This window comes from Eschrichtius robustus, chromosome 16 (genome assembly GCF_028021215.1).
Source record: "Eschrichtius robustus isolate mEscRob2 chromosome 16, mEscRob2.pri, whole genome shotgun sequence".
Classification (NCBI taxonomy): domain Eukaryota; kingdom Metazoa; phylum Chordata; class Mammalia; order Artiodactyla; family Eschrichtiidae; genus Eschrichtius; species Eschrichtius robustus.
The window spans coordinates 21,140,568-21,164,289 of NC_090839.1; the positions used below are offsets into that span (position 1 = coordinate 21,140,568).

The 23,722-nt window shown below is 43.9% G+C and overlaps 1 protein-coding gene across 3 annotated transcripts in view; it reads right to left on the bottom strand.

Annotated features, from left to right (window-relative positions):
- The window catches only part of DHX35 (DEAH-box helicase 35), a 74,256-nt gene that overhangs the window by 17,683 nt on the left and 32,851 nt on the right, over positions 1-23,722 (bottom strand). For all 3 annotated transcript variants that reach the window (XM_068523795.1, XM_068523794.1, XM_068523796.1), the window contains exons 9-17: positions 21,069-21,181; positions 20,013-20,109; positions 18,973-19,131; positions 16,233-16,443; positions 11,416-11,540; positions 7,838-7,892; positions 4,780-4,875; positions 2,634-2,728; positions 911-988 (exon numbers count right to left, since the gene is read on the bottom strand). In XM_068523795.1, coding sequence (XP_068379896.1) covers positions 911-988; positions 2,634-2,728; positions 4,780-4,875; positions 7,838-7,892; positions 11,416-11,540; positions 16,233-16,443; positions 18,973-19,131; positions 20,013-20,109; positions 21,069-21,181 — 1,029 coding nt within the window. The remainder of the gene's footprint in view (positions 1-910; positions 989-2,633; positions 2,729-4,779; positions 4,876-7,837; positions 7,893-11,415; positions 11,541-16,232; positions 16,444-18,972; positions 19,132-20,012; positions 20,110-21,068; positions 21,182-23,722) is intronic.

The following is a 23,722-nucleotide window of genomic DNA, read 5'->3' on the forward strand; positions in this document are numbered from 1 at the left end:
ATGCACTGTAGCCCTGGCCCCGCTCTCTACTGGTAGAGGACGCTGGAAATGGTGCACTGTTTTTGCACAAGCGAATTTTAAGTGACTTAATCCACAATTAATAATCTCAATAAGAGATTCGGTTTTCTGAAAACTGTTCATTAATGTTCATCAATAATCTCGCTTCAAATCTCTGGGAAAACAAAACCTTAGTATTTCACCCCTTCTAAAAGAAATTATTTAAGAAGTAAAGACAAGATACTGAATATCTGAAATGTCTCATTTCCCCCTTAACATCCTTTCCTTTATATAAGAAGTTTATATATTGTTTTCTTTTCTCATTGTTTTCATCATCATTAGATCTCTCTTTTTAGCGATTTTTAGTGAGGACTTTAAGCTGTATTATTTGCTCCTAGTTTTACAGACTATTAAGAACAACAAAAATTACCATCACCATGGCTAAATCTGGGTAGGGTATGTAAGTATATGTGGATCCCCGACTAAATGTCTTCTCACAGCTTGTCTGGCAGCTGGAGGAGTGGTGGCTGTGTGAAATCTCAAACTCACGTAAACAGCTTTGAAGATTCAAGACCACAAGTTACTCTCAGCCTCATTTATTTGCAGAAAATATATCAGAACTTCCTATTCAAATGTCAGACAGTGTTGTCCAGGAACATGGGGTGGGTGTGAGACGGAGTGAGGAAACGTGAGCCAAGGAAGGCCGAGCCTCTGACCCACTGCTGGGGGCCACATCGCTATGCAGGGGAAGCAAGAAACCACCACGGATTAGAACTTCTGGCAATAATCTAATAGGAAAATAGAGGCCTGTTGGCCATTCTTTTATAAACTACACTTCCGGAATCCTCGCCCCTAGATCACTTCCAGTGGCCGGGTGCGTGGAGGGGGCCTTCTGAGTGGCAGCTGTGCTTACCTTGATGAACGCTTCATACACATTGAGCATGGTAAGATGATCACCCTCCTCCACAGCAAATTTTCGGTGCACTCGAATCTGGAGAGAATAAACGCAATGTTTAGAAGCTGACCCTTCTGAGCCTGTTGTCCTGGAGGCAACATTACACGATGAATAGCTCATGGCTTGCAGAGTCAGAAAGACCTGGTTTGCACCCATCCTGACTCTGCCGTTTCCTGAAAGACCTCAGATTGGTCACTTAACCTTTCTCAGCCTGAGTTTCCTTATCCAGAAATTGGAATATTAAACTTGTGTATCAAGACTGCTATGGGATTAAGATAATCCACCATAAATTACCCGGCACAGGTGTTCGATAAATATTAGTGCTCTTGTCCCTCTCCTCCTCTATCCAGTCAATATCTTCTCTTTCAGAAGAACTCCTCCCAGCCCCTGATAGAAGGTAAGCTCCAGAAGGGCAAGGGGCCGGCTGTCTGGAGCATGGAAGACACTCTATATTCCTAAGCCACCACTAGCTGTGCAATCCTTTCAGACCCTAAGTTTTTCTTTCTGTGAGATCCTGGGCAATGCCATCTGCTCCCATGGGTTCAAGGAACGGCGTATCCAATATATATACAAGTACACAAATACACTTATTGTCTTCAGAATTTGCTCCTTGTATCAAGTAACACATAATTCACCTTCCTTCCTTCCTTCCATTTATTCAATAACAGATTATTTCCTGAGCACCTACTATAGGCCAGGCACTGTTCTATGCATTTGGGATATAACAGTGAATACAACAGTGGTGGGAGAAAAACAACAAACAGGATAAATAAGCAAAATATATAGTATGGTAGGTGGTAAGAACAGCTAGAGGAGAGAAATAAAGCAGGGGCAGGGGATGGAGACGGGAGGGGTATATGTTGCAATTTTAGACACAGTGCTTAGAACTTCACTTTCCTCGTCTTGAAAATGAATTTGCCTGTCCTGAAGTAGGATTGCTAAAAAGGCTAACAGAAGAGCAAACAAACAACAGAACCATCCAGGCACGAAAACTTCGTAACCTGCAGCTATGCAACTGTCAGGGAAGATGGTAACGGTCCATAAGGAAGTTTCTCTCCTCCCTGCTACATTCAGCCCTCTGCTTCTAGACTCTTCCAGCAGGAACCGGCTCTGAGCTCACCTTGGGCCTCCCTCCATCAGGACGCCTCACTTCCCCGGTGCTCTTCAATAGTGTAATTTCTCCTTCACAGTCTTTCCAGTGTTCACCCTTCTAGTTGTCACAGATGCCTGGGCCTTTGGGAGGGCCCTGTCAGCAGCTTGACTTGCCCAGCCTGCTGTGCCCCGACACTGACTCCTTATATCACTAACGTGCTTACCAAGGTTGCTCTCAGAGCAGCCTTTAAAAAAAAAAACAAAAACTTCCCTTAGGAAGTCAGTAGGACAATGGTTAAGATTTGGGGCTTTGGACTGTGAAAGGCAACTCCATCAATTCTGGCTGTGCAACCATGCATAAGTTACCTACCTTCTCTGTGCCTCCGTCTCTAAAACTGATGATAGTAGTACCTCCCTCCCAGGTCCACGGTGAAGATAAAATGACATGACGCACGTAAAATGTTTGGCACAAGGTCAGACACACAGTTAACCCTCAAAACATAAGCTGCTCTGTCACCAGCAGTTCCTGGGCAGTTTTAACAGAAGAAAGCCCCAAGTGAGCGAGACTCATATGAACAGTCGGACTTACAGCCTGAGACTTCTGGTTTGAGGGGACCACAAAGACATTCTGGATCTGCATCATGGCGGCAATGCTTAGAATTTCCTGAGAACAGCCGAAATTTCCTATAAACCAAAAAGCATCTTTGATTTCAAACATACAATGTGTCAGTGAGAAGTAAAAGACGTTTCCTGACATTTTCCTTACAGCACATTGTAAACTAAGATCACCTATTTACACGTAGCTTGATTTTTAAAGCTTGTAACATATAAACAATTCACCCTGCCAAATGGGATATCCTATACATGGTCCAGATGGAAGGAGGCCTGGAAGGACCCCACTCCGCGGTGGCCACACCGAAGGACTCTGCCGTGAGGCTCAATGGGGGCCAGCTTGGCCCCATCACTAGGGCAGGTCAGCTCCACACCAGCTCCCTACTCAATGTGGACACCTAGAATCCTGGCACAAAGCCTGAGAGGGAGAGGGGGCAGGGCATACGGGGGCTGTGTCCCTCGTGCTGCACCTCGGCTCCTGGACCCTTCTACGAGGCGGCCTCCCTCTCGGCAGGGCTCATTTCACCCGGCAAGCCCGAGGCATCACTAGACCAGGGAAGCACGCTATGGGCTGCAGCTGCTGCCACCTGGACACGGAGTCTGCGGCAATCAGCCCCCCGGGGCATCAGACAGAGAGCACGAATGGCACCGCATGATCCCCACAGCTTCTGGCCTCGTGAGTGACCTACTTCCCCAGCCCCAGGCTTAGAATCCTGTTTCTCAGTGTAAGCCTGGTTACTCCAAAACACAATTACAGCTAACTTTCACCACGCTTAGTCTGACATACAGCTTCGTCTATTGCCAGTGAATATAAAGTTAGACAAAAGCAAGAAACAATGAGTATTTCCCTTCTCTAGGCTACTGGGGGGGGTGGGGAGCACAGGGAAGTGTGTGACAAACCATAGTCTCTAGAGCAGCGGTCCCCAACCTTTTTGGCACCAGGGACAAGTTTCATGGAAGACAATTTTCCACGGACCGGGGAGGGGGATGGGATGGCTCAGGCGGGAACGCGAGCGATGGGCAGCGGCGGACGAAGCTTCACTCGCTCGCCCACCGCTCACCTCCTGCTGTGCAGCCCGCTTCCTAATGGCCTCAGACGGGTACCAGCCCGCGGCCCGGGGGTTGGGGACCCCTGCTCTAGATGATTTTGATTTCTAAGTATTAGAAGATCTCCAGGTTATACACTTTTATCCCTTAACTCATATTCTCGCAAAAATCTGAAGGTGTCAGAGAAGCTGGGACCCTTGTGCCTTGGTGGTGGGAAGACAACATGGTGCAGCCACTGTGGAAGACGGTGCGGTGATTCCTCAAAAAATTAAACATAGAATTATCAGATGATCCAGCAATTCGACTGTAAGTGTACACCTCAAAGAAGTGAAAGCAGGGACTCAAACACATACTTGCACACCCATGTTCACAGCAGCATTATTCACAATAGTCAAAAGGTGACGGCTCCCTGGGTGTCCACCAACAGAGGAATGGTCTATCCATACAATGGAATATTATTCAGCCTTTAAAAAGAAATGCTGACACATGCTACCACATAAATGAACCTTGAAGACATTATTATACCAAGTGAAAAAGTCAGTCACAAAAGGACAAATATTGTATGATTCTCCTTCTATGAGGTTCCTAGAACAGTCAAATTTCATAGAGACAGAAGGCAGAACGGTGGCTGCAGGGGCTGGGAGAGGACAGAATGGGGAGTTAGTGCTCAATGGGTACAGAGCTCCAGTTTGAAAAAAATGAAGACGTTCCAGAGACAGATGGTGGTGGTGGTTGAACGACAACGTGAATGTACTTCATGCTACAGAACTGTACACTCAAAAATGATTAACATGGTAAATTTTATGTTCTGTATGTTATACCACAAATTTTTTAAAATCCCTGTTAAAAAAAAAAAAATCAGGTGTCAGTACTAGACCCACAGGAAACAAACAAAAGTGTTTACTGAATTAATGACAACTGACTTTGAATCGCGAGTTAGCCCCATGCCCCAAACCTTAGATGAAAGCTCCTTCACTGCTCAAAATGTATTGTGCCCTCTTCCCCAGGGTGCACAGAAGTTGGGAAACAACTCCCAGACAAAATAAAATCAATGAGGACTGTTGGTCTCCACCTACCTGATTCAAGCAGCATTTTTGCAAACATGGGATTCAAAGGAAACTCTGCTATTCTCATGCCAAGCGGCTCAGTTAGGCGACAGTCTTTGTCCAGCCCTGCCGTAAGAACAGCAACAAAAAGCAGAAGGCATGTACCATGGTGCTGGAAGATGTACAGTTGTTGGGAGAATAAAAGATGATGTATGCTAAACAAAGGTATCCGACCTCAACCTGACCCAGAGTGCTGTTACAATAAAAGAAGAAAAGGTTTCCTCAGTGCTCCTGAATGCTCAATTCTGAAAAACTGATACTTCTGATGGCCTCCATGCGAGGACTTAATTATAAGGAGATGGCCTCACAGCCTCCTCCTGCTCCCACCCTCCCCAGAGACTGCTCTTTCCAACGGACCGACAACCAGACAGTGCCAAACACAAAGGGCACTTTCCGTAGGGTCCCCAGCAGCCTTTGACTCCGCTGACCACAGCTCCCTGGAAACACTCTTCACCAGCTTCCATGATACCCCACTCCCCTGCTTCTCTGCCACCTCTCCTGCTCTTCTCTCTGCATCACCTCTGGACCTTTTTCCATGGCCAATTTCTGAGAGGCCACAGATGTCCCAGGCCTCTCAGAAATTTGTGAGCAATTACAAAGCTGATGACTATGAGTCTAAACACACGCCCGGCTCTCTCTTTGGTGCCAACACCAGAGCTGTTTACCCAATTGCCTCCTGGGCTGTTTGCTGAACTGGGCTGACTCCTTCAGTTCCTCACATCCCTCCTTGCCTCTTTACCAATAGCCAATTTTCAGGTAGTGGATTCCCAAGATAGAGACTCTCGTTTTACTATGGTTTAGACTAGTCCCAAGATGGAGCATTAAAACACCTGCTGCAGACCTCAGGGCAAGACAGAAAAGGTCATTTCTCTTCTGTTCTCATATAATCATCTCTTTGAAGGTGATGATTCAGCTTATAAATAAATTTAAGTTGGGTGTTTCCCTCTACCTTTTCCAACTTAGTTAGAGCAGTGAAGACATTTAAAATATTTTAAATTTCATTCTGTTTGGAGGAAAATCAGTCCAAATGAAAAACTTCTAAATAGTGGATATTCTCTCATACACATTTCAGATTATCCCAGGAGACTTTGCTTTCAAGTTCCTATCACATACTTGAGAACAGAGGATGGAAACCTTTTCTGGCATATGCTCACTCAGGGCTGATGTGATGTAGACCCTAAAGGCCTTTTAAATCATTGAAGATTTTTTTAATCAATAATTGGCTATTCCTTCACAGGAAGGTATCATAAATATAATGAAGATGGACCCCTACCTCACCCTATACAAAAAAATTAACTCAAAATGGATCACAGATCTACTAAATGTAAGAACTAAAACTATAAAAACTCTTCAAAGAAAACCTAGGAGAGATCTTCATGCCCAAGGATTAGGAAATGATTTCTTAGGTAAGACACCAAAAGCACAAGCAATGAAAGAAAAAATACATAAACTGAACCACATAAAAACTTAAAACTTTTGTATTACCAACAATACCATCAAGAAAGTGAAAAGCCAACCCACAGAATGGGAGGAATATTTACAATCACAGATCTGATGAGAAACGTGTATCCGGTATATATAAAGAACTCCTCCAACTCGATAATAAAAAGACAACACCCCAAGTAAAAATGAACAAAGGATCTGAATAGACATTTCTCCAAAAAAGATACACAAATAGCCAATAAGCATACGAGAAAGTGCTCAGCGTCATCAGTCATTAGGGAAATACAAACCAAAATGGCGAGACACCACTTCACACCCGCCAGGATGGCTACAGCACATAAGACAGATAATAACAAGCACTGGCAACCCGTCACTACGTGGAGAAACTGGAACCCTCGCACACTGCTGGTAGAAGGTCCACCAAAAACTTGTACGTGGACACTTACAGCAGCATTATTTATATTAGTCAAAAAGGGGAAACAATCCAAATGTTCATCAACTGATAAATGGATAAGAATAATAAGTGGTATATCGATACAATGGAATATTATTCAGCAATAAAAAGAAATGAAGTATCAATACGGCTACAACATAGATAAATCTTGAAAACATCATGCTGAATGAAAAAAGCCAATCACAAAAGACCACATACTATGTGATTCCATTTATATAAAATGTCCAGAATAGGCAAATCTATAGAGACAGGAAGTATATTAGCGGTTGCTTAGGCTGGGATGGGGGAGAGGGAATGGGGAGGGAGGGCTATTGGGTTCAAGTTTTCTTTTTTGGGTGATGAAAATGTTCTAAATGTTCTAAACTTGTAGTGATGGTTGCACAACCCTGTAAATATACTAAAAAGCACTGAACTGTACATTTTAAATGGGTAAATTATACAGCATATGAATTATACCTCAATAAAGATGTTGAGAACCAAAAAAAGAAAAGAGAAAGAATCTCAAAGAACAAAACCTCCACTGAAATTTAATACTGAACTGGATATAACATTCACCTGAGGCAACATTCACAGAAAAGACACAAACTTCCCGAAGAGGTAAATTCAGGCCACAGTTTCCTCTATCTTAAGGTAAATACCACATTTTCAAACAAGAGAATAGAAGTTCCTCCATAACATGGTGTTTCCTTGCCCAAACAATACCACAGCCTGGTATTCTACTCAATTCTCCACAGGGAACTCCAGTAGTGGAAGGAAGGGGAGTTAGGGAGAGAACACAGAGCCAGATTTCAGAATGGGGTCGAGGGACAGAGAAAAAGGCCCAGAGAGGTAACATGTGAAATACTGGTAGAGAATCTCCCAGATGTCTCTTGGAAGTGTAGCTGTGGCGATGGTTATTAATAGCTTCTGATGTACTGACAGGCTTTATAAATTCATTGTCACGACTGGACCTCATTAATCACAGTCCCACCTTCTTATTTGGATGAGCTTACGTGTCACTAAGAGGATCATACATATGGGGAGAATCAATCCCAGCCTTGAAGATACTAAGAGCCCTAGAGTGAATACAACCTAACTAATATCACATATTAATAAACAGATAAGAAAACACAGAATAAGAGACAGGCATACCTCCCAGAGCATAGAGTAACTCCAACGCCTGAACCATCGACTGTGCTGGAGGGGGCTGTAAAAAACATAAAAACCCTCCTAAGTTAACTTCATCAGGTAACAGCCATAATAATGTGACTTTCCTGCTCAATCCACTCTTCTCTCTAACATGCCCCAGACTTCCCAACCGCCACGCTTCTACTCTTGAAATGTCCTTCCTCTCCCTCTCAGCACCCTTAGTACTACTTGGTCTTTTATCTCAGCTTGACTAAACATTTCCTTTGAAGCTTTCCCTCATGCTCCCCTCCATCAGAAGCGATGGGTTCTTACCTTGAACTACCTCTTTGCTTTCCCTAAACTCTCATCAAATATTTCTAATTTTTACTTCGTGTCTCAGCCTTCTAAGAAGCCCCGTGATACTGCAGTATTGGTGGATGATTCATCTTTGCATCACCCACAGCCCTGCCCCAGGCCCTGCCTATAGGGGTAACTGACATAGGTTAAATTTGAATTCCTGAAAATAAAAGAGAATGCTAGACAATTTGAAGCTAAGCAAAGCTGATATTGTGACCTTCAGTCTGAGTCTCTGGATCCTTACTATGTTCTTTCCTTCCACGCGCCTTTACTGAGCGTCTACTAAGTACCAAGCATCATTACTATCATCTTCTAAATTATTTCATCTATCAGCCACATAATAAAATTATAGTCCTTTCGCAAACTGCGCATTTTTTTTTTCTTAAATGCATTCACAACAAATGTATTTTAAGTATCACGCTGTTTTAGTTCAATTTTACAGATGAGGAGAGTGAATAACAAAAAGTAAAAGACATTTGAACAAGATCCTAGAGGCAGTTGGTGGCAAAGCCAGAGACTGAATTCAGGTCTCATTCTTTCCACTCTACCCCACCCACTGACTGTCAAGGAACAAAGCTGTACTTCTCAAAGTTGCGCTGACTGCATGCACACACAGATGAGGGTAGGAACTAGACCTGATTAACTATACACTGGGGATTCAACAAGTCACTGTTGACTAAATCATGTAACTGATTCACTAGCCTTTCCTCAGCGCCCACGACATCCTACTTTACAAAGAGGCAACATACACAGAGCACCTAAATGGAGGAGCTTAACCCCTCTGGGATCTTTTATTGCACTGAGATTACACGAATAATGGATAGCTCAAGCACTGAATGTGGTTCTGAATAATTACAGAACAAAACGGACAGGAGTCTCTTCGACTCCTTTCAATCTCTGAAGAAGACAGGAGTCTCTTCGACTCCTTTCAATCTTTGGCCCTGTTTCCAGTCAATCACCAAGCCCGATGAATTCTGCTCTTAGAATTCATCATCAATCAAAAAAACCCACACCTTTACCCGCCCCCTTCTCCAATCACATCCAGAGTATTTTCACCTCAACACACATTTACTAGTATTTCTCTATGGCTTCATCTGATTCGGGATCATATGCAAACGCTGTTTTAATGTAGTTGGAAGGACTGTGTGTGTATAATTTTAGCTTGTTTTTCTCACTGCCTGCTTTTCTGTTCCCTCTGTTTCTTGTACCCATGGACACTTCACAGAAAATACCCTGGGACAACAGCATACTATTCTGACAAGGTCACACACTGAAATAAGCAACATTCTTACCACTGGGCAACTGAGTTCTTTTAGTTCTTTGCTACTGTAATCATCACTGCTAAATATACAAAATTATATGCATCCTGTGATTTCAACTGTGAAAAAACACAATTTCAGGAGGAAATAACCAGAAGGGAATATATGAAGATGAACTTATATGTATTTTCCTCATTTTTCAGTTGTCTGAAAGTTTATAATTTTCATTATTATATTTTTAATATAAAATGATACTATAAACATTATCCTACATGTAAGTTCTTTGTTTCTTTTGAATTATTTTTTTCAGGAGAAAATTCCCTGAGAAGAAATACCAGGCATTTCTACAGCTCATAAAATAATGTCAGAAAGTCCTCCATGAGGACTGAAACAGAATATAAAACCACTTTCCCCAAACTGTGTCAGCTTTGGATTTTATCATTTTTCTTTATGTTTGATCATTCAATTAATGTACAGTGGTACAGCTATTTCAATTTGCATTTATCTCTCCTAGAGAAGCCAAACATGTTCTAATGTTAGTTACTATTTGTGCTGTTCCCTTTCCCTTAGCGGGTATTCGATGTATTCACAAGGACGTCTGAAAACTCTATAGTTTTTGAGACACTGATCTGTCCTTTTTGCCCTTATGTTTTCCTTTAATCTGAGACGTGGAGCTTTTCATGAGCTTTTGATTTGCATATACTGTTCACTTTTCTGTATAATTTCTTGTACTATATACCAACATTCAAAGCGTATATTTTCTCCATACTTATGAGAAATAAGTATGTTTTCTTTGGGAGAGCAGATGATATCGTTACATTCTCTTCTTTCATTTGCCCAGTTTATCATGACACGCTACATTAGGGACTTAGCATCCAGGAATCTAGCCTTGTTACACATCATATACCAACAGAGTTGGGATATAATAAGGAGTTAAAAATGCAAGCTTTCAAATCATAAAAATTCAAGAAGAAAACATGAGTGAATATTTACTAACTGACCCAGATATGGGGAAATGCTTCATAAGCACAAGAATAACAGAAGAAATCACAGAGGTAAAGATAGAAAGATATTACTATCTTTGCTTAGAATGGCTGCACATAAACAAACAAACAATAAAATACAATACAATCAGAAGAACTGTTTGCAAGAAATACTATAGACAAAGGTTAATGTGTTCAATAGTTAAGGGACTCTTAATCACGAATAAACACTAATTCTAACAGATAAATGGCTTATCTGTTAGATAAGATTATGTAGATTTCTTATATTTCAGAAGAAATATAAAGTGGCCAATAATTTTTTTTTAATCTTATGAGAAATCAAAAAAGATAGGTACAGATAATATTTTTCCTCCTTCCCCCCACCAAATCAAATTAGCAGAACTCTAAAAGAAAATAACAGGGCATGATAGGGGTATAGTGAGTCAGGCATTCATGCACTGCTGGAGTTTATACCTGTAAAGGAATTCGGCCTTGTATCAAGGGTCTATGAAATGACCATGGCCCTTTGACCCAATAATCCCACTCCTGGAAACTGACCTTGGGAAATAATCAGAAATGGAATCAGCCATAAGGACTTTCCCTGCAGCTCTACCAGAGCCCTCTTGGCTCCCGCAATCATGACACTTGGGCACCTAGGCCTACACACACACTCCTGCCTTGGATAACTCCACCTCTCCCGACCTGCTGAGATCCCACTTGGGTTTCAGGTCTCGCCTCAGACATGACTAAGTGGGCTGCGGGCCTTTCCTTTGTCTCTCAGAGCACCGGGCACAGGCACTGTCATTACCCACTTACTTGTCTCTCTCCCCCAACAGACAAGAACAGAATTGTGTCAGCCTTGTCTGGCTGTATTCCCCTGAACCCTGCACACAACACACAAGCTAAGTGAAAAAACCCAGAAAGGCAGCATGCTCTGTATCAATGTCCTGACACTCCCTTGGGAGCACTCTGGCCTCCCAGACGGACAGAAGGCAGGACTTACCGACATGAAGTGGAACCTGAGGACGTTGTCGATCCCCAGCGCCTTCAGCTGCAGGATGACAGGGGCCAGATTGCTCCGCTGCATCTCAGGAACGGTGGATTGAGGCAGCTGGTCAAAGGCTTCCTCTGAGGATAAGAAATCAGAACTGTTTGGGATCAAACGTCACAATCAAATGCAATCATTATGCCAAAGGAACAGTTCTCCTTCTCTAACTTTAATGAGAGGCTCTAGGAGGCTAGTCTCAGATGCATATGATATTGTGATATAAAGTTGTTTCCTATTTAGGAAAGATCCTTCTATTTTTTAAATACCTTAGATAAATACATTTGAACAATATATCTTTATAAAAGTTTCTCCTTTTACTTTAGAATGCTTTTTAAAATGTGCTTCTTGGACTTCCCTGGTGGCGCAGTGGTTAAGAATCCGCCTGCCTATACAGGGGACACGGGTTCGAGCCCTGGTCCGGGAAGATCCCACATGCCGCGGAGCAACTAAGCCCATGCACCACAGCTACTGAGCCTGCGCTCTAGAGCCCACGAGCCACAACTACTGAGCCCGCATGCCACAACTACGGAAGCTGGCGTGCCTAGAGCCCGTGCTCTGCAACAAGATAAGCCACCGCAATGAGAAGCCCGCGCACCGCAACGAAGAGTAGCCCCCGTTCGCCACAACTAGAGAAGTCCCGCACGCAGCAACGAAGACCCAATGCAGCCAAAAATAAATAAATTAATTAAGTAATAAAAATAAAATAAAATAAAATGTGCTTCTTGTTAGCAAAACATTAAATCAAGGCAACAAGTATTTGCTGAATCACTATGGGTGGCCAATTCCCATTCCCTCTGCTTGGGATGGAGTAAGTCAAGCAGGCCAGAACTACACATAAAAGCAAAGAACAATTTCAAGATAAATCACCAAATATAACCAGAACATAAGCAAAGTATCTCCAAAATATAAAAAAAATGACCAAAGCTTATAAAGAGCAAAATTTGTCCGAATCTAACTTTCTAAATTGAGCCAGGCACACACGTCACTCCCAGAATCTGATGCTGGCCCAAACAGATTAATGAATGCTTACATGCACCATCAGGAACAAAAGGCGTCCTCAAACAGGAAAAAGCACCACCAGGTTCAGAGGTGCCAAGATGGGAGGGGCAGGAGAGGGGAGAGGGAGGAAAGAGACTCTGGGAAGCCTTTTTATAAAAGCTAGATAAAAAGGGTGGGGGAAAAAACAGGTAGGAAGAGATTAAATCCTTTTTGTGTATATTCACAAAGCTTAAGGATCATATAGAGGAGGATTATATACAAAATCCTCCCACATCAGTCAACACTTTTAACTGTGCACACCCTCTTTCACACAAAGGGGGCTCAACTTCCATTCAGATCATCAATCTTTAGTTAACTAGAGAAAAATCAGAACAAAACAAAAGGTGTCATGAAGAAATAGCACTACCACTGAAGGACTTCAGAAAGCTTTGAGAAAACAGACAATAAATACTCTGTGAACTGACTGATACAACTTGCCAAATGCTTGGGTCTACTTGGAAGGTTCTGGGTAACAGGCAACAGCAGGAAGTTCCAAATGGGATATTCCCTTCAGGTTTCAAGAGTGCTTGGGGGATAGCCTTTTGGTAGGATAACCACATTTGCCAAGCACACTGCTGACCAAGGCAGAAACAAAGTTATCAGATAAGAGGACGATCCTGCTGAGAAGACGCTCACGGGACGGGACGTAGGTGCTTCCTAAGGGTTCAATGACGCTCAATTAAACTCTACTGAGAACTCAGGTACACAAGGCATTGGGCCAAGAGCTGCAGGAGCTGTAGGCCAATGGCTCTTGAGAAGTTTCAGTGATTCAAAGGGGCCTGGGACCAAGATGAGGAACAGGCTAGGTCCCAGTGAGGGGTCCTCCCAAAGAGAAACGGAGGCAGAGGGAAGAAGGAAGGACAGCTGGTGGGAGAAGGCATTTGAGGGCACTGACACGTGAGAGAGGATTTCAAGGATAAGGAGGATCTGTTGGGCAGAGGAAACAGCCCATGGAAAGGTATCAAAGGTTTGAGAGGCGGATGTGGGAAAACAGAAGGTATGTCCAAGAAGAGTGCAGCTCAGCAGGGATGCAGTGTAGGGTGGGTGCTGGTGGACAACAGGAGAAGACAAGCTAGAAATAGTCCCGTAAGGCCCTGGGAAACTGTTAAGGGTCTGAGCAGGTAGCACCCTGCTCAGAGCTGCGTTTTCTGGAAGCAGGCTAGCGGAGAAAGCCTAGAGGCTGGACCTAACGTAGCCCATTACGTGGTCTCTCCTCAACCTCACCTCCACTAAAACTGCTCGTGCTAAGGGCTCCAGTGACCTTTCAACCAGATCCACTTGACAATCTTTAGTCCACAGTCTACTGTTTGATTTCTTTGGAGCATGAGATGATGCTGGCCATTTCCTCTTTAAAAGTAACCTGAGTTCCTCAAGTTAAACAAAGAATTACCATATGACCCCGCAATTCCACTCCTAGGTGTATACCCAAAGGAATTAAAAACAGGTACTCAAACAAGTACACGTACATGCTTGTTCATAGCAGCACTATCCACAATAGCCAGAAGGTGGAAACACCATCAACTAATGAATAAACAAATTGTGGTACATCCATACAATAGAATATTACTCAGCCACAAAAAGGAATGAAGTACTAATACAATGTAAGTGAACCTGGAAAACATTACGCTGAATGAAAGAAACCAGACGCAAAACATCATATTATATGATTTAATTTATATGAAATATCCAAAACAGATACAGTCTTCCCTTGGTATCCACAGGAGATTGGTTCCAGGACACCCCTCTCCCCCACTGCAGATACCAAAATCTGAGGATGCTGAAGTCCCTTATATAAAATGGCGTGGTATTTGCATATAACCTACACACATCCTCCTGAATGCTTTAAATCATCTCTAGATTACTTATAGTACCTAATACAATGTAAATGCTATGTAAACAGTTGCTGGTGTGCGGGCAAATTCAAGTTTTGCTTTCTGGAACTTTTTGGGATTTTCTTCCCAAATATTTTCAATCTGTAGTTGGTTGAATCTGCAGATACGGAGGGCCGACTGTCAATCCAGAAAGACAGAACAAAGACTGTTGGTTGTTGGTTGTCAGCGGCTGGGGGCAGGGAGAAATGGAGGAAAAACTGCTTAATGGGTTAGGAGTTTTACTTTGGAGTGATGACAATGTTTTGAAACCAGATAAAGGTGGTGGTTGCACACTGTGAACCATAATAAATGCCACTGAACTGTTCAAGTTAAAATGGTTAATTTCGTGTTATGTAAATTTCACCTTAATAAATTTTTTGTTTGTTTGTTTTCTTAAAACTTCATCCTCCCCGTATTTCAGTTCATCTTTTAGCCCTAGTTCTCCTCTTTGCACTTCCGTCATTCCTTCTTAGCACCTTCAGTAGAAGACCCTCACCTCTCTGGTTTCAGGCTCTGCCTTCCCCCTCCCTCCCATGACTCCTCCTTACCCGCTTCCTCCCCTCCAAGTACTGGTACATTCCACTCCCTCTGCCTGGTGTGCTGGAATCTAATCTCCACTGCTATCCCTTCACCTGGATTAACTACTGGGCTGCCAATAAGATTGGGCTTAATTACCGACTGTGGAGCCCTCTCCAACAGGATAACTCCCTGCTCTCTGCTTCCAAGGCTCATTCCATTAAGGTGACCCTATCACACCACAATATGCTGATCTGCTCATGAGCCTGTCTCCACCACCAAGCTGTCAGCCACGTGGCCACAGACCATGTCTCACCTGGCCCTAGATTTCCAAGCCTTGTCTCCATGCATGGCACAGAGCAGGTGCTCTGTAAACATTTGCTAAAAGAATAAATGATGTCAAGGACTGAACAAGGATGACGGTAACCGGAAAGCAATGAAGAGATAAGTGGTAAAACCCCCCGGATCTGGTACATGACTGCAGATGGATATTGGACAGAGGAGGGAATGAAAAATTATTTGAAAATTAAGTCTGGACAATTGAGAGAAACCTTGATACCATCGCCCACAAAAGAGAAGTACAAAGAAGGAAAGAGCAGCTCTGGGGACATCATTTTCTGTAGGTAAGGCTGTCATCTAGCTGGAGAGAAAGCTCCTTAAGGGCTGGGACAGTCTTTATTGTCATTTCATTTTGTTCCCTCAGAGCCTAGCATGGTGCATGGCACAGAGCAGGAGCTGACCAACTAACTGCTTTCTAACAATGAGTCTCAGGAGAGATCCTGCCAGTTTAGCTCTGCAAACATGCTCTGAACCACAGGTAAAGATGGAACCCAGCGGCGGGGGGGGGGGCCATGAATTGGGAGATTGGGATTGACATGTATATACTAATGTGTATAAAATGGATGACTAATATGAAAATAAATAAATAAACATTTAAAAAAAAAGATGGAACCCAATGCGAGGACCCACAGGATTCAAGGATCCCAGAACAAGAAAATGGCACACGAAGCTAAGGGAAAGGTAAGAAAGACAGGACCTGAGCCGCAGGGCCCAAGCTACACATCACATGGTTACAGAGAGGCTGAGGCACAGATATTAGGTTAGAAAGGAGATGTCAAATAACCGGTGATTCGTGGTCCAGCTTTGGCCAGCAGGGAACAGTAGCAAAGAAGTGCCACATTTGGAGTGAGGAAGGCGGTGGAGGCCAGGTTACCGCGGGCCTTGTGAGGGAAGTCTGGATCTTATGTTAAGTTCTGCCTATTACGGTAGATATCTGTAATATTCTCTGATGCCCAGGCTGAATATTAGAAAGTCAAAACCCTTTAAAAAAAAAAAAGCCAAACTTACCTGTATAAAGGCGGAAACATTTTCCTGAGCGGCTGCGGCCACCACGTCCTGCTCGCTGGCTGGCTGATGCCTGGGACACTGGGACCACCACCAAGCACTCAATAGCTGTCCTGGGGTTGTAGGCTCGGAGCTTCACAAAGCCACAGTCAATCACATACACAATCCCGCTGATTGTGATGGAGGTTTCTGCTACATTGGTGGCCACTATCACCTAGGCTCCCCACAGGAAGGAGAGTAAGGATAAAAGTTATTTGGTTCTTTTCACTCTGAATAAACTAATCAAAATCCTAAAAGATTTTAAGATATTTCTGACAGTGCAGAACCTGTGAGAGGCAGTTTGGTATCCTGGATAGAGCATGATGAGTTTTAGTGTCAGGGTGCCCTGGGTTTGAATTCTCCCTAAGTGTGGGACCTTGAACAAATTACTTAACCTCCTGAGCATGTTTCCTTGTCTCCATAAAAATATTTACCCTCTCCCGGGGTTCTTAAGGGGATTGAATGTGAAATATACATGAAGTGATGACAGCCTGGTACCTGGAGTACTTGGCCCAGAGTAACATTCAACAAATGGTAGTTTTTACCTTTTGTACAACTTAAGTAAATCACCACCTTGTACATGTCTGGTCATTTGCTCACTCACATTCTAACTGCTTTCTGAGGGTCTGCACGTTGCCAGGCACTCTTCAAGCTGCCAGGAATGTATGATGGACAAGAGTCTACATTCCAGTATGAGTGTTTGGGTAGAGAAATAATGAACATAAACAAGAGAGTGACTGGGAAGAAAATGCAACAGGGTAATACTCTAATATTATGTAGCATTCAATGTATACATCACATATTATAATATTATAATAATGGAGTGTGCTACTTCAGGTTAGATGGCCAGGGAAAGCCTCTCTAAAAGATGATTTTGAGCTGAGACCTGAGTAATAAGCAGCAGCCAGCCCTACATGGATCCAGGCAGAGGAAGCAGAAACAGCCAATGCAGCCAGAGACCAGAGTAAATAAACACAAGACGAGCTTAGGAGGGAGGCAGGGACCAGATCACGCACAGTCTCTGGGCCACGTGAGGGGTTTGCATTTTATTCTAAGGGCACTGGGCGCTGCCCCCGGAAGGTGTGAAGCAGCAGGAGACATGTGCAGATAGCACTTAGAACTTTTTTCAGGCACTTTTACATCGATCATTTTATAAAAAAATCTTCCTACCATTTTTACGTACTAGAGTCAGGATTTTATGCTATAAAACCATCTATCTAAAAGTTACTGTTATTCATGTTTTACAGCTGAGAAAACTGGGCCTCAGGGTTGAGTAACTCATCCCAGGGCACACGGTAACCCAGGCCTCCTGACTATTTGGCTGCAGGTCACGTTTGACTGGACAGACTTGAGCTGCTCCGTCCCAATGGCCAGGAGGCAGGGCGCCCTCTTGCAAGTGGCCTGAAGTTGGGAGGGGATCCTCAGACCTGTCATCCCTCACCTACTGTGTTCTCTGCCACCTGCTGATAAACAGCTACTCTAAGCTGACTTCGGGCCAGTTCTGTACCTTCCTCATCTGACGGAAGGGAAAACAGAGCAAGGCCCAGGGAGGTGATGAACAGGAAGCAGACTGGCTGCCTGCTGGCTCCCTTAAACCGATGCTTCTCACCACGCCCTTCCCCACCCCAATTTCAAGGCCAAGGATGTTTAAGCCACACCTTGAATTAACTGACTCAAACTTGGCTCTATAGGCAAACTGATGCTTCAGACAAATGATTTAGAAACCATTTTGTAGGAACCAATCTAGTGTTCTTGACTGAGCACGATCCCCCGAGACAGTCCTTTAAACCAAGGCGGTATCGCATGACGGGGCAAGATTAGGCAGGAAGAAAAGAAGCAAAGAGAAGTCACCTACTCCGATAATTACTAAACCTTCTGTGGGGCAGGTTTAGAAATCTTTGCAACACATTATTTATTGTGCACTTTTAGATCTCCTGCACAGAAACATGGTCTTTAAGTTCTTAAAGAGACCTTCCTATTTAGCAAGTTTTACTTCAATTTAAAATAAATCTTTCCATATACCCGGACAAAACTGTAATTCAAAAAGATACATGCACCCCTACGTTCACAGCAGCACTGTTCACAACAGCCAAAACATGGAAACAACCTGAATGTCCATCGACAGATGAATGGATAAAGAGGATGTGGTACATATATACAATGGAATACTACTCGGCCATAAAAAAAGAGTGAAATAATGCCATTTGCAGCAACATGGATGCAACTTGAGATTATCATACTAAGTGAAGTCAGTCAGAAAGAGAAAGACAAATACCGTATGATATCACTTATATGTGGAATCTAAAATATGGCACAAATGAACTTATCTAGGAAACAGAAACAGACTCATAGCCATAGAGATCAGACTTGTGGTTGCCAAGGGGGTGAGGGGAGGGAGAGGGATGGACTGGGAGTTTGGGGTTGGTAGATACAAACTATTACATTTAGAAGGGATAAACAACAAGGTCCTAATGCATAGCACAGGGAACTATATCCAGTCTCCTGGGATAAACCATAATGGAAAAGCATGTATGTATGTGTGTGGCTGAGTCACCTTGCTGTACAGCAGAGACTGGCACAACATTGTACATCAACTCTACTTCCATAAAAAAAAATTTTTTTAATAAAATAAAATAAATCTTTCTAGTGGATAGCAAAGGAGCACCAACGTGATCATAGTCCTTGGTCCTCGGGTTAGACTCACCTTTCTGACAGTGCGTGACACCCTTTCAAACACTTTCATTTGCTCAAAGGAAGGCAGTCCCGCATACATGGGGAGAACCCGGAGGTGCCTCTTCATCCCGGTCCGACCCAGTGCTCGAGCCTGCTCTATCAGCATAGACACAACAGTTTCTACCTCTTCCTAAAATCATCGAACCAGGAACCAAAGAAAATGAGATCAATTTGAAGCATGTCATTTTATCATACTGCAAGAAAATGAAAGTTGGGATGAGGATTTCAAATGTGGTCAGATTCATGACCGTCAGAGCCATCACGTTCCACGCTGGGGTGGTATTTAATCAAATGCTACCGAACAATGGTGCCGATGGGGGTGAAAATTTGCAACTGTCAGGTTAATCACTGAAATCTACACTATCTGCGGTCAATAGAAGAATTCCTGATACACCAAAACTATGACTTTCACTGAGGTTTTTTTTTATGCTCTGTGGCAAACAGCGTGGCATACATATGGACAAGTTGTGGCATACAAAATCACTATAAGCTTTCCCTAGAAAAGATCACTGAACCATGGAAAATGTTTGACAGTGGAAATGATTACAACTAGAAGGTAGCTCTGAACAGAGCTACAACCCTGCATGAGCATTCGGGCTTGTTCAGTTGTTTCTCCAGTGATGTGCCTACTTGTCCCCTTCAGGATGAGCTGCAAAGGTATCACTGGGAAAAGGGGCTGCAGCGACAACAAGCATGCACGAAATGTACCTCATGCAGTATTCAATTCTGGTATCACAATGGCCCACTGAACTCTCTAATTTACTCTGGAATTGGCCAATAAATTTAAAATACATTTAACCCTCTGCAGACAGAACAGGCAGGAACTAATGACTCTCTGGCAATTGAGTTAATAGATGAATGACATCAAACAATTTTTTATGCAATCAAGTAACCACCAAAATGCAATAAAACATGAAATCAGTGGCTAAGTAAAGTAACAGCCCTCTGTATAAATTTTGGTGCTGCCTTAACGTGTCTGCTCACCACAGAGAAAAGGTCCGATGGAATTACCTGGCCAGTGAGAAATGCTAATATGTCTCCATCTCCCTCTGTCTGGTGAATTTTCATCACGGTTTCTACAGTTGATTTGATATAATCTGGAACAGGACTGAAAAGATGTGTGAGATAAATTCATCACTAGAATATGCTCATTAATTATAGATCAATTACCCTAGTAATCTGGCAGCAAAGCCTCGTGAAAGTTAAGTTTGGGCCTGCCCAGCAGGTAATCAATATATGAATAATTATTGATAAAAAAAAAATTCATTCTTTTTTTTTTCTTTTTTTAAATGCGGCATTCAAAAACAATCCGTAATTACATGTAAACTATGATTTTTGGCTTTATTTGCAGAGACATAAAAGCAATAAACCCATGCAAATAGATGTCCCATCTTTAGCATGCAAGGATGCCTGGCCAGGGAAACTGGATCTATGGTCCCAGTGCTGAATTCCACACTCTATTTCCCCTCCTGACCACTGGCAGCATGTCTGACAGGAGCTAATGGGTGTCCTGTCCCACTAGAATCACTCAGAAGTCAAGCCCACAACTCTCTGCATTCATCTGCCACTGGCCCAGGCTCCTGGTCTTTGTCTGCCCAGTGAGTAGGGGCAGGAATTAGGATGACTCCTTCCTGTCCAAGGAGGCTTCTCCCGAAAATGTCTACCAGGCCTTCTTGCTAAGATGTAAAGAGCTGAGAACCAAATGATTCAAATCACTAATACTGCCCAAGCTGACAGACAGTCTTGTAAAGCCCAGTTCTGACAACTATAGAACCCTCCTCCCTGCGACACTGTTACCATTTTGCTCTTTCCAGCTGAGCCCACGGACCTGTACAGAGTCATAGAAACCTGCACATCAGTATGGAGAGTTTAAACTAAATCCAGCAGTGATACTGAGCAGGGTTCCAGAACACCCTATCAATGATGGGAGGTGCAAAACACGCCCGCCCCTCCTCAGCAGTCTGGCACATCGCCCTCAGAGCCGCAAGCAGATGCAATTGCTTCTCATCCCACAGAACAGGCCTAGTTTTCTAATCGCCCTCATTAAAAGTGCAAGGATCATCAAACCTTTGTAGATAAAAGATATCCACTGGAAATGTTCGTCCTTCTACTGTAAGGATCATGCACGTATCCCTGGCTGGGTCACTGGTGTCATTTTGATTAAAGAAATCCCAAAATTTCTAAAAGAAAAAAAAAAAACAATTCTTCATTCCTCTCAAAAGAAAAAAAGGTTCATAGTAACTCATGGAAAGTAAGAAAACAATATTAAACTGGCAGAGCAGGGGGTGGGGAGTAGGGATTGGATATATATAATACAGACTAGGGGTTACAAAATAATTATTAAAAATCATATTTTTATTATTGCAATTTTGGAGAACCGCATGTCAATGACAGACTCTTTATTGAAGACTTGATAGAAATGATAGAAGTTAGATTTCCAAACTGCATTCAGCAGTGCATCTGAGTCAACATGCAGCTGTGCTACTGATCTTAACCCTCCCACACCCGCCCCCCCCAACCCCCATATTTTGTTTAACAGAAAATTAGGTCAGAAGGTGTAACTCAAGTTAAATATGGAATAAATCAGGTTGATGTGTAGCTCTGATCTGGAAAGCACAGCTCTGATCACACAAGTTATCAGTGTATACAGGAAGCGTGTACATCTATGAACAGTAGATGTGTCCCTGGTAACACAGTTACAGATCTGCATGTACTCTATATGTACGGGGACAGAGTCCTCCCCATCTTTACGTGCCCCACAGGAAGTAGCACAACACTTTGTATGGGGCGGGTCGGCAAGCATTCACTTCTCTGATGCTCCCACAGGACCCTGTTGAGAAGAGTGGCTCTTGGCAATTCCTCCCGAATAGGTGGCCACGTCCTCTTCAGTGGCACTTGACCACCAGACCTGCAGTCTATAGGGAGGCCTGACGTGAGAGCGCTGGCCAACGATGGGGGAGGGAGACTCCACCGAAGATGCCCTCTTGGGGCATGTGACCCAAGACACACAGAGAAGTTGAGACCGAGAAGAACTGAGTGACCAAGCCGGCGGGCACGGAGTGCTGGAGGGGGGCTACTGTCTAGCTGCAGGGGCACAGGCATCCTGTAAGGTGGAGCACGCCATTATCTGACTCCCAGTGACCTTCCCGTTCCCCTGAGGCCTGGCCCGGCATCGCTTTCTCTTCTCCTAGGAGGCCTGGCCATGTGATCCCAAGGCCTGTCTTCTTTAGTTCCCAGGTATCTTCCCTAAACACACCCACGCCTGCTCCTGGGAACTGGGAGCCCAGGGGTGCCCTGAGGACCTGCATCGAGCACAGTGTGAAAGGGCTTGGAGGAGCACTTCTAAAAGAGTCCACTGGATTGAACTACAAAATAGCTGGATGCTGCATGTTAACCTCAAAGTTGTGTTTGAAAAGAGTAATAAGCACAGGCATAAAAAAACAAGCCTCAGGCCAACAAAAGAACTGCGCTGTGCTATGAAGAACCACACGGCACCACTCTCCACGCTTCTTTCGGGTAAATTCTCTGCAAGTGACTTCAGCCTTCCTGTGTCCTGTGGTGTGCACAGCATGGGCATGCTACAAGTGATGCACAAAAAAGGGAGAAGAGACTCCACCCCACTCCCCCGAAGAGTGAATAAGCCAGGGAGGAAGGCGTGCAAAGGACCAATCATAACATAAACCAAGGCCCAATGACTGGATGACCAGAAAAGAGCCGCGAGTTACAATTCGGGGAGGAAGAAAGACCAATAATGACTGGCTGTAGGGAGGGCTTCCTGGAGGCAGCAGTATCCCCTGGCTAAGCCTGAAAGGATGAGGACGATTACTACCAGCTAGGAAGGAGAAGAGGTACCCCCTTCCTAGGATGACAGCAGAGTGTAGACTAAGATGTAAAGGGGCCCCTGATGGAGGAGACAGCTCAAGGTCTAGGGCAGGCCCGTCTCATCTCTGAGTTGGTCATCTTGTTGACAAAACGGATGAACTGCTCTCTACACCCTGCAAGGCTGTTGCTCCTATAAAGTGTGTCTGACTGCACTTGGCACAGGTCTGGCCTCGAACAGTACTCAGTAAGTGATTGTAGTGATCATTCTGAAGTGGTCCAAATGTCATACTGCACAGGCACTTTATTAGATGGGCAAGACAAGGGCAGCAAAGATGGGTGTGAGGTGATCAGACCTGTTCTGCATCCCTGACTCTGGAGGCCATTCTGGAGAAGGGCAGGGGCGATAAGAGGTTGGAGCCCAGCCGACTAGTTAAGGAAGCTATTACAACAGCTCAGAGGACAAAGAATGAAAGCATGAACGGGGGCAGTGTGAAAGCAATGCATTCCAGAAGTGTGACAGATGGGACCTGGCCATTGTGAGTGTGAGGGCACACGTGCATGCTGGGGACGATGGAATTACTTCTTACTCCATCAGGGGTAAAAACTTCCTAAAGCTAAAAAAAAAAAACACACACACACACACACAAAAACACAGAAGAAGCAACTTCCTAAAGCAATGGATGTCCTGAGCCCAGATGACTATGACAATGAGAAAGGGACCGCCGTAGAGCCGCTGAGAGCCACGAGTTTGCAGGAGTCGCGGGTCTATGAGTTTCATGGTCTGTGACTAGCCCGCTGTCGGCAGCCCAGGATGGAGCGAAGGTGCCCAGTTAAGAGGCCAAAAGTGGAAGCATCCGCTGAACCAGGGGCCGTGAAGATGGACAGCCTGGAGAAGGAAG